The sequence below is a fragment of the Delphinapterus leucas genome, chromosome 12, assembly GCF_059928025.1.
Source record: "Delphinapterus leucas isolate spDelLeu-1000000601 "Yukka" chromosome 12, BTC_Dleu_Yukka2, whole genome shotgun sequence".
NCBI classification, from domain to species: Eukaryota; Metazoa; Chordata; class Mammalia; order Artiodactyla; family Monodontidae; genus Delphinapterus; species Delphinapterus leucas.
Window position 1 is genome coordinate 64,526,944 of NC_143140.1, and position 17,907 is coordinate 64,544,850.

Below are 17,907 nucleotides of genomic sequence, written 5' to 3' on the forward strand. Positions count from 1 at the left end.
GATAGCTAAATTTTGTAAAATTTAACAAATGGAACATGAGATATGGGGACATTGATTCCAGTATAGAAGAAGTGAAATTCAGGAACAGCAAGATGAGAAAACGTAAGAGTTTCGTGTATCCAGTAAAATAGAGCATTATCACTTGATGATTAGTTGAGAATTAGAATGCTTAAGACTTAACTATAATGCTGTGAATTATGACTGCTTATCTATTGGTGGCATTGATAGCATAAACTTTAGAAAATCACCATGAATATCATTCTGTGTTATTTGAACATTATTTTTGATCAGAGGAAAGGAAAGGGTTGTTTCAAGTTAAACAACTTTCTTTAAGTGCTGCTTTTATATGCAATGTATGTGAGTGATGAACCAGTTTATTTTGGATCCATGAATTTTAGCCTCTTACTCCTCCTAACTAGCTCTGTGATCTTTTCTCCTCTTTAAAATATTATCCATGATTTCCTGAAGGTGTGGAATTCTGTGGGATTTAATTCTAGGATTAATTAATTTCTAAGCTTGAGAAAGTGGAGTCATTGCAATGGACATTATATTGAACCCATATATACATACCTTAATAACTCTGTACTATTCCATCATATAAATATACCATAATTTATTTAACCAATCTCCTGATGTTAGACACTCTGGTTGCTTTCTACTACAACGAGTTGAGTTATTTAGATTATCAAGTCAAAGATGATATATTTTAAGTGTTGATCCATTATTGCCAAATAACTCTCCAGAAATATCTCACCAGTCAAGACTCCTGTCAATGGTCTATGAGAACGTCCATTTATTCTCATACTTATCAGCTCTAGAAGTCACCAAAATGGAATATTTTGGCATATTGAAAGAAGAATTTCATCCTGTGATTTTAATTTGTAGTTTTTTAGTTATAAGTGAAATTGATTGTCTTTTCACGTGTTTACTAACTATTTTCTTGTTTATGAGCCATTTGTATCTTTTCCATCTTTTCTGTTGGATTTTTCATCTTTTTATACTGATATATGGTGTTTTTACAAATTAAGGAACGAAGTACATTGTCACATGTTAACAGATGTGTTTTTCAGGTTTCTTTTGGGTTTTCCATCTTGCCAGCAGTAATATTTGCCATTGTGAATATTTAAATTTTGATGTACTCGAATTGATGCATCTTTTCTTTTATGGCTTTTGAGTTTGGTGTCTTCCTTACAAAGGCTACTGCGCTCTGAGATAAATATATTAATGTATGCTTTCTTCTAGAACTTTTATTGTTCAGTTTTCAGTGTTTGGATTTTTTTATCCATCTGGCATCTATTGTGTTTTTAGTAGTAAGAGATTCATAGACTTTAAGAAGGAAATCTAGCTGGCAAACTTGATCTAGAATAAAATATATATAACATTTTAGTATATCCTTTCCTTCTAAAAGATAAAAACTATGTGATACTTGAAAGATATGTAGCTGATCCTTAGTAACCATGCCTGAAAGACTAACTGCCCTTTTACATGGTGGCCAATAAAGTTGGTAGCCCTGACCACTCTGTAAAATCTCTTTGAGAGATATTGTAGTTATTTATGAGAAAAAATATTTTAAAATGCATTTGATGGAGGCATATTTTGTAAATTGGGTGTCCATCTGCTGAATTTTTTTAAGTCTTCTTTAGCATAATTCTAGGAGACTTGACATTTATATGAAAGGTCCTGCTTCTCTACTCTCCCTCCTCCTCCCTCCCTTCCCTGATTTATTCATTGCTCAGTAATATTTATTGGGTGTTTAGTGTTGCTCATATGAAGATGTTAGGTACTCAAACTGCTTATAGTAGTGGGAGATACATGTAATATGTCTGTAGAAGTATTACCCGAAAAGTGCCCTTGTCAAGACATTTAATTATGGTTAGATAATGTAGTTCAACAGTACCTCATTTTTTTTTTTTTTGCGGTACGTGGGCCTCTCACTGCTGTGGCCTCTCTCATTGCGGAGCACAGGCTCCGGACGCACAGGCTCAGCGGCCATGGCTCACAGGACCAGCCACTCCGCGGCATGTGGGATCCTCCCGGACCGGGGCACGAACCCGTGTCCCCTGCATCGGCAGGTGGACTCTCAACCACTGCGCCACAAGGGAAGCCCCAACAGTACCTCTTTTCTCATACTAGGATGAAGTAATTTGAATAATTTATCTGGATATTAAATGTACTAAATAAGTTAGAAGAGAATGAAGATGGTTATGGTGGGCAAAACTTTTACTGTAGGAATTCTCGTGACCTAAATTATACTATTAATTTCTTTTTGTTATCCAGGTTCACTTTGATGGCTGGAATAGTTGCTATGATTACTGGATAGATGCAGATTCTCCTGATATTCACCCCGTCGGTTGGTGTTCAAAAACCGGGCATCCTCTTCAGCCTCCTTTGAGTAAGAGACACAGTGATAACCTAAAGAAATGTTTCCATTTTCTTGTGTAGTGTGCTTAATATTTTCTTTTCCTCTACCTTCTCATTCTGTTGGGTTGGCCAAAAAGTGCCTTCAGTTTTTAAGTAAAAATAAAAGACACATTTTTCATTTTCACCAAGAACTTTATTGACAATGTATTCACCCTTTTTTTCCACTACTTTCTGCCATTTTTCAGGCAACTTCGTAATTCAGTCTTCCCAAAACTTAATCTTTTTGAGCAAAGAACTGTTCCAGGTGCCTTTTACAGTCTACCAGTGAATTGAAATTTTTTCCATTAAGAGAATTTTGTAAAGATCTAAAAAATGGAAATCCGAAGGTGCAATGTCTGGTGAATACAGCAGATGAATCAGAACTTCCCAGCCAAGATGTAACAGTTTTTGCCTGGTCATCAAGGAAACATGCGGCCTTGCGTTATCCTGATGGAAGATTATGTGTTTTCTGTTGACTAATTCTGGATGCTTTTCATCGAGTGCTGCTTTCAGTTGGTCTAATTGCGGGCAGTACTTGTTGAAATTAATCATTTGGTTTTCCAGAAGGAGCTCATAATAGACGACTCTCTTCCAGTCCCACCATATATACATCACCTTCTTTGGATGAAGACTGGCCCTTGGTGTGGTTGGTGGTGGTTCATTTCACTTGCCCCGCGATCTCTTCTGTTCCACATTATTGTACAGTATCCACTTTTCATTGCCTATCACAGCTTGTTTTAAAAACGGAATGTTTTCATTATGTTTAAGAAGAGAATCACATGCAGAAATATGGTCAAGAAGGTTTTTTTCGCTTAACTTACGTGGAACCCAAACATCAAAGCGATAAACATAACCAGGCTGGTGCAAATGATTTTCAATGCTTGATTTGATATTTTGGGTATTGTCAGCTATCTCCCACCTGGTATAATGTCGATTGTTCTCAATTAATGTCTCGATTTGATCGCTGTCAGCTTCAACTGGTCTCATGGAGCATCGTCCAGTGAGAAATCTCCAGCCTGAAACTTCACAAACCATTTTTGACATGTTCGATCAGTTACAGCACTTTCTCCATACACTACACAAATCTTTTTTTGCATTTTGGCTGCGCTTGACCTTTCTTGAAATAATAAAGCATAATATGCCAAAAATGTTGCTTTTTGTCTTCCATCTTCCGTATTAAAATGGCTACACAAAAATTCACCAATTCTGATGTCTTTTTTTAAATGCATGCTAATATGACAGCTGTCACATAAAATCTAACAAAATTGTTTTGAAATAAGTTAAAGACAACTAAGTACTACTAGAGCCATCTTATGGGAAAAACCAAACAAACCTTTTGGCCAACCCAATACTTCTCTAGTGTACATTTCTTCTTTGGTTAATCCTTTTGCCTCTTACTGCATTTTTAGTTACCTGATAGTCAAAAATACATAAAAGAAAAAATTTAATATTTGAAAAAGTAGAGTGTTTCTAGACTTTAACAGTATCATCATCTTTTAAAACTAGCACTAAATTTTGGAAGACAATTTGTCAGACTATCAAAATTTAATGTATCAATGTCAATATCCTAATAGTGATTTTATCTTGTAGTTTTGCAGAATAGTACCATTGGGAAAAACTGGGCAAAGTGTACAAGGGATCTCCCTGTGTATTATTACTTACAACTGCGTGCGAAGCTACAGTCACCTCAATAAAAATTTCAGTTAACTTCAATTTTTTAAAAAAGGTACACTGAGAACTTGACATACCAGATCTCAGTTTTGGAGGAAAATAAATACATTGTAGAAAGAAAAATGTAGCAAATACATTATTGTCGGGTTTCTTAAAAATTTCACATGCCTTCCCCCACCTGGTGGCTTCACTTCTGGATGCCACATAGAAGCTACATAAGGGCACCAGAATACACAGACATGGTATCGGTTACAGTATGTTTAAAATAATAAACCTTGGAAACAAATATTGGTTAAATAAATTATGGTGCACTCATGCTACAGCTACAATGCAACAGTCATAAAAATATTACTATTGAGATGGAAAGATTTATAAGACATGAAGTTAAGGACCAAAGAAGAATGTTTCAGAATCGTACATATCTATGTTGTGCCTTTTATGTGGCAAAATAAAACCAAAAACTTGATACATGTATATATACAAATATAGATACATGTGGGAATGCTTGGAACATCTAGGAAGGTTACACATTAACATGATTAGTCAGGAAAAGGAATGAAAGGTGAGGAGAGTTGCTTGAGGGCATCTGTAACTGTTCTTCTGTATTCTGGTGTATTCTCTGAAGTTTTCACAGTGTCCAGGTATTCATATATTAATTATGTTATTTACTTGATCAAAATGTTCAGAATCATCTCATTATTTTAGATTTCGGTATCTCTGGAATTTGTGACATTTTGAAAGAGGGTTGGATCAAAGGTTACCATTTCACTGTTGAAGTGTGAGCAAAGTCCTGGGGAAAACCTTTAGAAGTAGAGACTTTAGATGTATTTTTAATTTTGTAGGACCTTCTTTTTCTGTTTATACATGTTGATTGAAAAATTGGATTTTTTTTCCCTATTCTGATCCAAGACATTTGACTCTTATAGCCTTAAATTTTTGCTTTGTTTTTGGCTTTTTAATAGGCCCCTTAGAATTAATGGAAGCCTCGGAACACGGTGGATGCTCAACCCCAGGATGTAAAGGGATTGGCCATTTTAAGAGAGCAAGACACCTGGGCCCTCACAGGTATGTGGTGCTGCCACTCAGGTGGAGATTCCTTATGTGGTCAGAGGGTGCTTGTCCCTTGTATGTGGAAGATAATGATTTCCATGTATACTAAATAGATATTAACTAATTCTGCGTTCAGATCCATATGAAATGTGGTTACCATGGGGACCATGTAAAAATGAAGAGTGTATCTGTAGTTAAATTTGCCTGGGAAAGAATGCGTTCATGATTTAAAATAGATTCACTCTAGGTACTTGGCTTTTCTTGGCAACCTGATTAGTTTTATAGATACTGAACTTCTGAGATAGTCATTTTGGGTTGATTATTAATAATGAGAAGGGGGCAGGCCTTGTTGAAAGTATTTGTTTGGTAGAATATTCTATGATTGGGTGACTCAACAATTTGAATAACGAGAGGTGAGATTATTGTAGATTAGCAGCAAAGATCACAAAAGCCACAAATATAAATAGACAAACATCAGAATACATTGTCAAAAATAAAGTTTTTCAATATTTTTCTCTCACATCTAAGTAACTTAAAAGAAAGAAACCGAATTTGTACATTTGAAATGTGATGTATTGTTCAGGCAATTTGGGGTCTTTGTAGACACGTTAAAATACTACTGAAATAGTAAGAAATTTCTGTGATTTAACTGGGATTTTTAGAGGACAGAGGCATCACCTTATTCACGTACATATTAGAATAATAATGTGTCGGTATAAGTATTCTAACTGTATGTTAATTGGATGGCCCAGTAATAATAATGATTCCTTGTTTACCTAGGTTATACAGGTTGTGAATCTAGGTCTTTAAAAAATCTGAAGATTTCACTACCTGTTCCTCTAAGAATTAATAGAAATTGTTAAATTGGTGTGATTATTTTATCTTTATATAATTTCCTCTTTCTTAAATCTCTGCAGCCTCAAATGCTGCTTATCTTCCTTTTGCAACACTCCTGACAAGTTTTGTTTTTTGTTTTTTTGCGGTACGCGGGCCTCTCACTGTTGTGGCCTCTCCCGTTGCGGAGCACAGGCTCCGGACACACAGGCTCCAGACGCGCAGGCTCAGCGGCCATGGCTCACGGGCCCAGCCGCTCCGCGGCATGTGGGAACTTCCTGGACCGGGACACAAACCCGTGTCCCCTGCATCAGCAGGCGGACTCTCAACCACTGCACCACCAGGGAAGCCCATACCAAGTTTTTTTATGGGGTTCAGTGTGTTCCAGAGTAAAAGTCTGTGCATAGATAGAATAATGATTCCATTTGCAAATATCCATTTAAAAATCCTTTTCATGGCTTGTATGACTGCAAACCAAAAGCTGTATGATTAAAGGGACATGAAAATACTGCATCTTAGAAGTGATTCAGTATTGGCAAGTGAAAGCAGCTGGATTACTTTTAGGCATTACAGTAGTATCTCCCTTACCCCCCTTATCCCTGTGGGAGATATGTTCCAAGATCCCCAGTGGATGCCTGAAACCTCAGATAGTACCAAACCCTATATGTACTATGTTTTTTCCTATACATACGTACCTGTGATAAAATTTAATTTACAAATTAGGCAGAGTAAGAGATTGGCAACAATAATAATAAAATAGAACGATTATAACAATATATTATATTAAAAGTTATGTGAATGTGGTCTCTCTCTCTCTAAATATCTCATTGTACAAATTTAATGCCTTTTCCATTTTAACTCAATGCTTATTATACACTAACTTTTGCAGTTTGAGGTGTGACAGCAGTACTAACACGAATTTTTTTCTTTCTTCAAAATTTCACAGATAGAAGATTTGTTCTTACTGTAGAGTTTAGCAACCTCAGCATATGATTTTTTTCTTTCTTCGTGAAGTCGAGAACTGTCACTTTTTCACCTAAGGAAGCACTTCACAGCTTCTCTTTGGTGTACCTGGATTGCCAGCATCACTACTGTTGCACTTTGGGCTGTTATTAAGTACAGTAAGGGTGACTTAACACAAGCCCTGTGATACCTCGACAGTGGATCTGATAACCTAGGTGGCTACTAAGTGACTAACGGGCGGGATACACTGGACTAAGGGGTGATTTGCTCCCTGGCAGGTCAGAGTAGGACAGCGTGAGATTTCGTCACGCTACTCAGAATGGCGAACAGTTTAAAACCTATGAATTGTTTATTTTTGGAATTTTTCGTTTAATATTTTCGTACCTTGGTTGACCTTAGACAAGTGAAACCACAGAAAGCAAAACCACGGATAGGGAGTGACTACTGTATATAAGTCCAAAAGCTCATTAGTATGCTATATTTCCATTATATATCTGTAAATTCTTTCATTTAGTAAATATTGTTGAGCAGTGTTTTTTTTTTTTTAGTAAGATTTATTGAGCATTTGTTTACTCTCTCTGAGCTTTGCACAAATTGTTTTACATGTATTGGATAACCTTCAAGCGACCCTATAATACAGAACTATTATTTCCTCCATTTTTTTGATGAAGCCACCATGGCACCCTAGAGGTTTTTCTAACTTGCCTATTTGACTGCTGGTGACGGGGGAGCCAGGAATGGTGCCCAGTCTAACTGTGCCCTTGACCACCCCCCTCTCACTGACTCTCAGGGCATGGCTCCCTGAATCAGCCACAGATCCCGCCTTCAAAGAACTCAGGGACTAATGGACCTATAAAAGCTGTACATAATTTTATTAAAATATAAGATACAAAATAGTAACTAATATTGAAACTTTGACATATGTACCTCTCTACTGTACAACCCCAAGATGTTCATTGAACCAAAGGCAATTTGCTCAAATTATGAAGGAAAAAAAGAAATCTTAAAAATGGGTGAATACTGACATTATGTTTTGGGGGGTACAATGAAAAATTTACAAAGAATTTTTTTTTTTTTTGGTCTTCTGGGAAGGAAATCCACCTTGTAACAATGTCCATAATCTTTTTAGGAGTGCTGTAGGTCTGAGCAGAGAGGTTTGCCTGTCACAGCAAGGTCTGTGGTGACAGTCCTGTCCCTTGCCTGATGGCACCAGCCATTCATTAAGACTGCCTTTCCCTAAGTGTGCTGTGGAACTCTGAGGGTCCTTCACCTGGTCCACACCCATTTCACAAAGTTTCAGTGACTCTCTCTGGAGTCTTTTTTCAAAGATGCAGTGTTGTATTTGCTAAATGAAGGGAGAAATTATGGGGAGAATCATGAAAGATGTTATGGAGAAATGTGATCCAAAAAAAAAAAAATCTATCAGTATAATTGGAACCATAGTGGAGAATGACTCATTGTTTTCTGGAATGAGAGAGGAAGAAGTATACCTCATGGCTTAGAAGCCATGCATTGATAAAGAAGTCGTGTTCATTGTGTTCATTTCCTTGTCACGTATCAGACATAACCGGCAGATCTGTATATAACTCTGGGGCAGGGATGCGATCCAGAGAACTAGTGTCAGCTCCTGCCTGTGTCCTATATTCCCTTCTTTTCAGCCCTCTCAGCTGGCTTTTCTTAGTCTCCCTGAATATGCTGTTCTCTTTTCAGCACTCAAAGCTCTTTATCTGGCGGGATATTAATCCTTACCAGTCACAGCCTGTTTTCCATTTCCTTGGTAGGCTTGTGGAAGAGCTGCTGCATCATGGCTGTTCTTTAAAAGGTTCATTTCACTGGCGCTTAGTTTTGTCCTTACTGAGAATGCTGTGCTTAGGAAAACAACGAGAAAATTCTGCTTGGATTAATCTACTGAGAAACCACATAAATCAAAACATGCATTGTTTGCTTAGATAACAAGGAAAGTTGCTCTTTTGGCACGAATAATCAATTTTATGAACGTGTAAGCAAAAGCCTGTGTTTTGACTAGCATGTGTTGTTAGAGTCTCCAGAAATTACAATGGTTGAATTTGATCTAAGAAGTGTTAGAAACAGAAATGTGTTCTCAACAATGAAATGTAAGAATGTGATGTTTTTCAATGTTGAAATGTAAACAATCAGTGAGTGAGTTGGATGTGGATATGGTGTTCTCATTTCTAGGGATGTTCAGGAGCCAGATGACTTACTTCTGTCTCTAGCAAGGCAGCATTAATATTGGTTGTGTCATGGTGTTTCCCTTTGTTGATTCATTCATTTGGCCTACCGAGAGGTCATAATGGGAGGAGATTAAAGGATAACTAAAGTTATATAAAACTAAATGTTCTACATATCTAATGCCTTCAGAAGTAAATGTTTCCTATGTAAGGTTTATCTTGGTGAAATTAAATAAGAAAAGAAAAAAACAGAGAGTACTTCCTGCAACCTTAAAGGATATTTATAAAGTCCATGGAGAGTTTTAAAAAATTAGTAACTCTGGATTTATACCTGCAAACTATAGTCATCATATTCGTTCAACATCCATCCGTTCGTGGAACAAACACTTACTGAGTGTCTGCTGTATGCAGATACTGGGTTAGGTGATGGGCTGTACAGAGGAGAGGGCCCCTACTTCTAAGGAGAAGAGTGTGGTACAAACAGATTTTTGGAGAGGCATGAATGAGTAGCACTCGGAGAGAAGCATCAACTTTTCCTGAGGGAAGCAGAGAGCCTCCATAAATGGGGCATATTATGGAGTTTTTAATGCTATTGTTTATTTTTGCTGATGGTCTTTTACACAGTAGGGGTTAAGTGTTACTCTTTTTCTCCTTTTAAAATAATAATCCTAGGCAAGATTTTTTTTTGTGGCTTCCTATTTGTGAGGCACTTAGATCTGTTATCTCATTTAATTCTCTCAGCAGTTCTATAAAGCTGGCACTGTTCTAATCTCTGTTTTACAGAAGTGGGAGGAGAGATTTAGAATGCTTGTGAAAGTGCCCAGGATCAGAGAGTGGCAGACCTGGGATTCAGCCCGGGCTGTTTTTTTTGTTTTGTTTGTTTTTTTTTTTTTTGCAGTACGCGGGCCTCTCACTGCTGTGGCCTCTCCCGTTGCAGAGCACAGGCTCCGGACGCGCAGGCTCAGCGGCCACGGCTCACGGGCCCAGACGCTCCGCAGCATGTGGGATCCTCCCGGACCGGGGCAGGAACCCGTGTCCCCTGCATCGGCAGGCAGACCCCCAACCACTGCGCCACCGGGGAAGCCCGCAATTTCCCTTTTTAAAGCCTCAGTTTCAACATCTATAAACTGAGCATTAGAATAGGAGTGACTTCCTATTCTTCCAAATTCCTAACTCTAATAGGAGTTAGACGAGGTGATGCAAGTAAAGCACGCACCCCGGGTAACGCGCTCAGTCTGTGGTAATGTTTGTCGTTGTCATCTTCATTTTACAAATGAGAAAACGGAGTCCTCCAAGTTGTGCCTGCTCGTTGTGGATAAAGCTGCAGAGCACATCTAGAATCCTGAGTGATTATTCTCAGCTGTAAATCAAACCATATCATTTCTTTATTCAAAGGTCCTCCAATGGCTACAAATTGAACCTAAAATAAAAATATGAACTGGTGACTATGACCTGCTAGGACCTACATAATACTTCCCTGCCTGCTTCTACACCATCTCCTGCCCTTGATCACTTCACTCTAGCCTAGCTGGTCTGTCTTTCCCTTACTCATGCCTGGCTTTCCCTGTGTTGTATTACTCTTCTCATTTCCTGGAATGCCTTCTTCAGAGAGACCCTTTCTCACCACCCCCCTCGCAGCCCCGCAGTCTCTCTTACATTATATTCTGGCTTTTGTCACTATGTGGGGTTGTCCAGTTTATTTATGTAAATCATGTATAGCCCATCCCCTTCTAGAATATCAGCTCCATGAGAGCAGACAGCTTGTCTTTTTCATTTTGACTGTGTTTCCCATGGCTAGAAAGGTAATTAACACATCATAGTTACTTGATAAATACTTGTCGATCAAATGAATGAAATAATTCAAGAGTGAAGTTATCTAACCATTTTAAACTTAGTTTGTCACATGAAAAGCCTCCCTTTTGGGTTATTGTAAAGATTAAGTAAAAAGCGAATGTAAAATACTTAGCATGGTGTTCTATATATAGTAAATGCTCCATAAATATCACTGGTTTTGTTTTTGTTATTGTTGGGTTAACATTATACACATTTATGTCAACACATGATCAAATGTTATTTACTTTCCTCTTTTGCATAGATATCAAAGTAGCATGTAAGTAAAGAAAATAAAGATTGTACTTTTGCTTACAAGGTATCTGTGATAAATTTTATAGACCATTATCAGAATCACTTGGGAGCATTTGCAGACTCTTCTCTCCTCCCAGGAGGATGTGTCAGATTCTCTTGGTAGAGGGCAGAAAGTCAGTGTTTAAAAATTTTCCCTAGGTGATTATCAACATTCCAAATAGTACCTAACCTGAGGAAAAGAATATGCAAGACACTAATATAATTTACCTAAGTCCCAATCATTTCCAGATTTCAGGAGGCTTCCTAAAAACCAAGGGGCAGGGCTTCCCTGGTGGCGCAGTGGTTGAGAGTCCGCCTGCCGATGCAGGGGACACGGGTTCGTGCCCCGGTCCGGGAGGATCCCACATGCCGCGGAGCGGCTGGGCCCGTGAGCCATGGCCGCTGAGCCTGCGCGTCCGGAGCCTGTGCTCCGCAACGGGAGAGGCCACAACAGTGAGAGGGCAGCGTACCGCAAAAAAAAAAAAAAAAACACCAAGGGGCAAGATAGGGAGTTAGTTGGAGGGGCTGATTATGTATTGAGATAGAGGCTGCCCAGTTTTTCTGGAGACTGGAAAGCTGAGGCCCACGCACAGGAGTATGCTGACTTAATGCTGAATTAACAGTTAGTGACCTAGATTCCCTTTGCTTGGATAACAGGAGTGATCCCCCCATGGAATCTGAGAGACGAACCAGTGGTCACAGATAGAAGGGAAGGGAGCTAGATGGGTCATTATCCAAGTTGGCTTCTGGTCCGTTTTCATATTAGGGATGGGAATAGCTACAGATTGATTTTTTTTTTTTTCTAGGATATCAGGTATACATATGGGCCTGGAGACAGGAAATGGGGGGAACCTCCTTCCTTTGGAGGGTAGCAGCTGTTATAAAGGAAATTAAACAGTTTGTGATGGCCCTGGGCCTGGAAGATCACTTTAGGAAGGGATCTGCTCCATCTGTCAATCACTCTGTCTGTGTCCCACCTCTATCACCCACCCTTCTATGTTAAGCATTTCTCTCTTGGGCTGATGGTTCCTAGAGATATGCACAGGCCCTGCCCTTGGACAACACAGGAGGGAGTCCTTCGGTGACCATTGCACACTTCCAAAGACTGCATTTAAAAATCTAATGCAAAGACATATTTTCTATCAGAATATACTTAAATTATGTTTGTTTGTTTGTTTGTTTTAATTTATTTATTTTTGGCTGTGTTGGGTCTTCATTTCTGTGCAAGGGCTTTCTCTAGTTGCAGCAAGCGGGGCCCACTCTTCATTGCAGTGCGTGGGCCTCTCACTATCGCGGCCTCTCTTGTTGCGGAGCACGGGCTCCAGACGCGCAGGCTCAGTAGTTGTGGCTCACGGGCCTAGTTGCTCCGTGGCATGTGGGATCTTCCCAGACCAGGGCTCGAACCTGTGTCCCCTGCATTGGCAGGCAGATTCTCAACCACTGCGCCACCAGGGAAGCCCTTAAATTATGTTTTAAAGATAAAATATTTCATACTGTATGTTTAATCTATGTAAATATATATATCCAGTTAAATTTTTGCATTTTATATTTTTAGCTTGTCATTTTAATTGGAAGAAGTAATTATGCTCTAACAGGAGTGTTCTTTTCTTTCGTTTTTTTAAAAATTTTAATGTTTTAGTGCTGCCACCTGTCCCTATTCAGAAATCAATTTGAATAAAGACCGAATTTTCCCAGACCGCTTAAGTGGTGAGATGCCTGCGGCTAGTCCATCATTTCCAAGAAGTAAAAGGGCAGACACAAATGAAATCTCTTCATCTCCTGAAACCAGGTAATTAAAGTGGTAATATTAGTGTTATTTAGAGGTACTGTAGTTGGAAGACTTTTTTTCCTCAGGTGATTTATGTTCTGTAGTGATGTCTTCTAGTACATTATTGAAAATGCACCTGACTTAACGTGAGGCCGATGATACTTATAAAAGTATGTCCAAATCAGGCAGGATATCATATTACTTGTTCATCTTTTAGTTGAACTTGCTTGATGTTAGAAGTTTGGAAATCCCCTTTTCATTTCATGCCAATTCATACTCTGAATGAACGGATCAATATTTGTATAAAAGCATCCTTTACAAAGAAGATGGTAGATTCCCTGTGAAGAATGGACGTTATTTCTTTTTAGTGCTCATTATATGCCAAGTACTTGCATCTGCATTATTTCATTTAATTATTAGGATATTTGTTGTACTGTATGCCCAGTCATTTGGTTTTGATATCACTTGTAGAGTTGAGTTGGAATGTTTTAACCTCCGTGGATTATTAGGTAAAGAACCAAGTTTTGTTTGATGTTTTAAGTAAATGGTCTCTGCCTTTATATTAACTAAAGATATTACTAAAAGAAAACATTAATACAAAGATGATCCTTAGGTTTTGGGGCTTTCTTTTATGGAGAGTTTTTAAAATCTAAGACAATGTAGTTCTTTGATTATTTTAATATTTTGTAACTTTTGTTCTCATGGATGAACCAAGTGAACATTTGAATTAATAAATCTGATTCTTGGACTTCCCTGGTGGCCCAGTGGTTAAGAATCCACCTGCCAATGCAGGGGACACAGGTTTGATCCCTGGTCCGGGAAGATCCCACATGCCATGGAGCAGCTAAGCCCATGCACCACAACTACTGAGCCTGCGCTCTAGAGCCCTCGAGCCACAACTACTGAGCCTGTGTGCTGCAACTACTGAAGCCCGTACACCCTAGAGCCCGTGCTCCGCAACAAGAGAAGCCACCGCAATGAGAAGCACATGCATCACAACAAAGAGTAGCCCCTGCTTGCCGCAACTAGAGAAAAAAGCCAGCGTGCAGCAATAAAGACCCAATGCAGCCAAAAATTAATTAATTAAAATTTTTTTTAAAAAGTCTTATTCTCAGCTCACAGCAGTGTTATTGGAGTAATGGCATTTAAAGTATCAAAATCCTTAGAGAAAAGCAGTTTCGCCCTATGGATCGGGGAGAGCTGTAACTTCTTTAATTATCAACAACGATTTTTTTTTTTTTTTTTTTTTTTTTTTGGCTGTGTTTGTTCTTCGTTGCTGTGCATGGGCTTTCTCTAGTCGCGGCGAGCGGGGGCTACTCTTCATTGCAGTGCGTGGGCTTCTCATTGCGGTGGCTTCTCTTGTTATGGAGCACGGGCTCTAGGCGCGTGGGCTTCAGTAGTTGTGGCTCGAGGGCTCTAGAGCGCAGGCTTCGTAGTTGTGGCGCACGGGCTTAGTTGCTCCACAGCATGTGGGATCTTCCCAGACCAGGGCTTGAACCCGTGTCCCCTGCATTGGCAGGCGGATTCTTAACCACTGCGCCACCAGGGAAGTCCCTGATGGTTTGTTTTTAATCCTTAAAACCATGACTAATGTAACATAAATTCATATACCCAACTCAGTGCCCTGTAATGAGGGCATATCACTTGAGGAAATTTACTTTAAGACAAATAAAGTACTAATTCACATAGTAATAATTACAGAAACAGAGTTCATTGACTCACAAGGAGGTAAGGATCCCTGAAGTTTGGATTTCAAAAGCTGAGATGTTGTTTACAATTTTAACAGGACACTCTGAAGGGCTGGCAGTTTCAACTCACAGGCTTTTCACTAACTTTCTGGGCTCCGGGCTGGATACCTGCATCCAGTTTCCTCACAGCAGAAAGACCTAGTTGGTTTAGGTGACTTTTGTGGTCCTTTTTAGCTCGAAATATTTGTAAGAAAAGAGTAATTTTTTTCTTTCAGTTTTATTGAGATACAATTGACATATAGCACTGTGTAAGTTTAAGGTGTACAACGTAATCACTTGGCTTATGTATATTGTGAAATGATTACCACAGTAAATGAACATCCATCACCTCACGTACATCCAGAAAAAAATGTTTTTTTCCTTGTGATGAGAACTTTTAGAATCTACTTTTTAGCAGCTTTCAAATATACCATCCAGCAGTGTTAGCTGTAGTCACCATGCTGTACATCTTTAGGACTTATTTATTTTATAACCGGAAGTTTGTACCTTTTAACCGCCTTCCTCCAATTCCCCCTCCCCCATCCCCTGCCTCTGGTAACCACAAGTCTGATCTCTAGAAAAGAGTGACGTTTATAGTGGCTCTAATGAGTCCAGGGATCTGTCTTCTGTGAGGATGTGAGCATGGTTCTCCGCGTCATCACCTGTCATTAAGGAGACAGTCTTAGAGACTTTAAGGTTTCTATCGTAACCCATGGCACACGTTTGATATCTAAATAATTTTTACATTACATAGATTTTTAGCCCATACTGTCTTTTGTTCAGTGAATTCTAACCTGCCATTACTTCTCTGTGAATTAATATTTACACTTATTTGTGTTAAAGTTAAATTGCTTCAGGGGTACCAGGATTTGGTAAATGAGCGTTATGTTATTCGTGGTTTTGAAGACTTTGTTCAGATTTCTTCTCGTCTTCAACTTTCCAGGTTAACTATTTTTATTTTATTTATTTATTCTGACTCATTCATTTATTTATTTGGAGGCTAGTAGTAACCGGAGAGATGTGATTAGTTATACGTTGTCGAAGGAAACATAAGGGAGACAATCCCTTAATGATCCCAGACTTTTTAAGGTGAACATTTTTGACCGAGATTTTTTTTCGCTTTACTTTTTATGCTAAGTATTTTTAAGAAATGATTACAGACATCGTGATATTTCAATCTAAGCACTTCATTATGCATAAAAACATTTCCAAAATAGCCAAAATAACATCGATTTATTTACTTTTCTAAATACAGATTTTATTCTTTTAAATTTTTAAAAATTTGCTTCAGATTATTTTATTTCTTTTCTTCTCCAGGCAGTCACTAGTTCTCAACAACAATCAAAATGATACGTGGTATTTTAGATATAAATGATCATGGGGTAGCAGCACAGCAGATGTTAACAAATGAAAGGTTGTTAACAAAGAAGCCTCATCTTACAGCTTGAAGATGGTTGATTTAATGTAGAATTAATAGAGTTGAAGTTATCTGGCTTCTTTGCTTTAAGTGAATCTGTATGAACATATTTAATTACATTTTTCCTTTTTAAAATTAAAAAAAAATTTATTGAAGTATAGTTGATTTACAATGTTGTGTTAGTTTCAGGTGTACAGCAAAGTGAATTAGTTACACATAGATCCACTCTTTTTTAGATTCTTTTCCCATATAGGCCATTTCAGAGTATTGAGTAGAGTTCCCAGTGCTGTACAGTAGGTCGTTATTAGTTATCTATTTTATATGTAGTAGTGTGTATAGCAAACATAAAATTTTTTGATCACTGATTCTTTCACCTGGACTTAAGAATGAAATCGTGAGCTGTGCAAAGCTCTGAGAACAGTGACTGATAAGCAATAAGCCCTCGATAAATGTTAGTTTTTATTAGTGCTGTTGCAAGAGGAATAGGTTGCTTATTTGTTTCACAATATTTATTTCAGAGGAGCAAAGTAAGGCTGGCCCATTTTTTTTTAATATTCCTAGGTTAAACTTTGAGTAGAGAGTACTCAAACAAGATGATTCTCATAATGTCAGATTATGGTCTCTCCTCTTTTTCCATAATCATTGCTCATGTAGATGGAATTTCCCAGTCAGGTTTTAACACATTTTCTTTGCATCCTTCTTAATAACTTGCTAAAAATTGGTTGCCAGACTCTACTTTTAAATTTTAAAAAAAGGCATTTGGCACAGCAAGAGACAGTTGCACCCCCAGAAGCAGACCTTGAGACAGAGATTTGATGGCAAGTGGTTTACTTGAGAGGTGAGGAAAACGCCACTAGGGGAGTGGAGAGGTGAGACCGGGAAGGAAAGGCAGCCAGTAAAAGCTTCATTTTCACCCCAGCTACCACTGTGGACAGAGGGAACACAGCCCTGCTGGGGGCACCAGTAAAAGCTTCATTGTCACACCAGCTACCACTGTGGACAGCGGGAACACAGCCCTGCTGGGGGCACCAGTAAAAGCTTCATTGTCACACCAGCTACCACTGTGGACAGCGGGAACACAGCCCTGCTGGGGGCACCAGTAAAAGCTTCATTGTCACACCAGCTACCACTGTGGACAGCGGGAACACAGCCCTGCTGGGGGCACTGTGGGAGGCTGTGTAAAACACACATCTCAGGTTTTCCCACCATAGGGATGAGGGAGCTGAGCTATTTTAAAACACGAGTTCCTCTTCGGTCACGGAGCTAGGCTTCCAGGGGAGGAAGGATGAGTTAATTTCCCCAGCACATACCCTGCCGCACAGCAGGCAGAGCAGTCAGAGCCCCAGTAAATCCTGTGGGAAGGCAGAGCAGGTGAGAGGTAGGTACGAGTCGGCTGCTATGCACCGAAGGGGTAGCGTGTGGCTAGGAGATATGGGCCAAGCCCTGACAATGTCTGCTGCACCAGCCCATTCACCCATTTCAAATGCTAGCCGGTCCCCAGAATGAAGTATGCTGGCGTTGCTTGTGATCCAGGAGCAGACATAATAGGTCCAGATAAATGAACAATGCAAGGAATATGTATGTCCTTTTCATACCATAAATGGTATTTTAAGGGCCAGTTCACAGGCCACCTGCTTGGGATAGACCCATGGACAACCAGTGTTCCATAGCAATGCTTCCCAAACCTGACTCCACGTCTGATTCCCTGAGATCTCTAAAATTCAGATTACAGGGCCCAGCCCAGGCCACCAGAATCTTTCAGGC

At 39.1% G+C, this 17,907-nt stretch overlaps 1 protein-coding gene across 8 annotated transcripts in view; it reads left to right on the top strand.

The window, feature by feature from the left end:
• The window catches only part of L3MBTL3 (L3MBTL histone methyl-lysine binding protein 3), a 125,924-nt gene that overhangs the window by 81,272 nt on the left and 26,745 nt on the right, over positions 1-17,907 (top strand). For all 8 annotated transcript variants that reach the window (XM_022556443.3, XM_022556421.2, XM_022556448.2 and 5 more), the window contains 3 exons: positions 2,278-2,392; positions 5,034-5,136; positions 12,871-13,020. In XM_022556443.3, the coding sequence (XP_022412151.2) occupies positions 2,278-2,392; positions 5,034-5,136; positions 12,871-13,020 (368 nt within the window). The remainder of the gene's footprint in view (positions 1-2,277; positions 2,393-5,033; positions 5,137-12,870; positions 13,021-17,907) is intronic.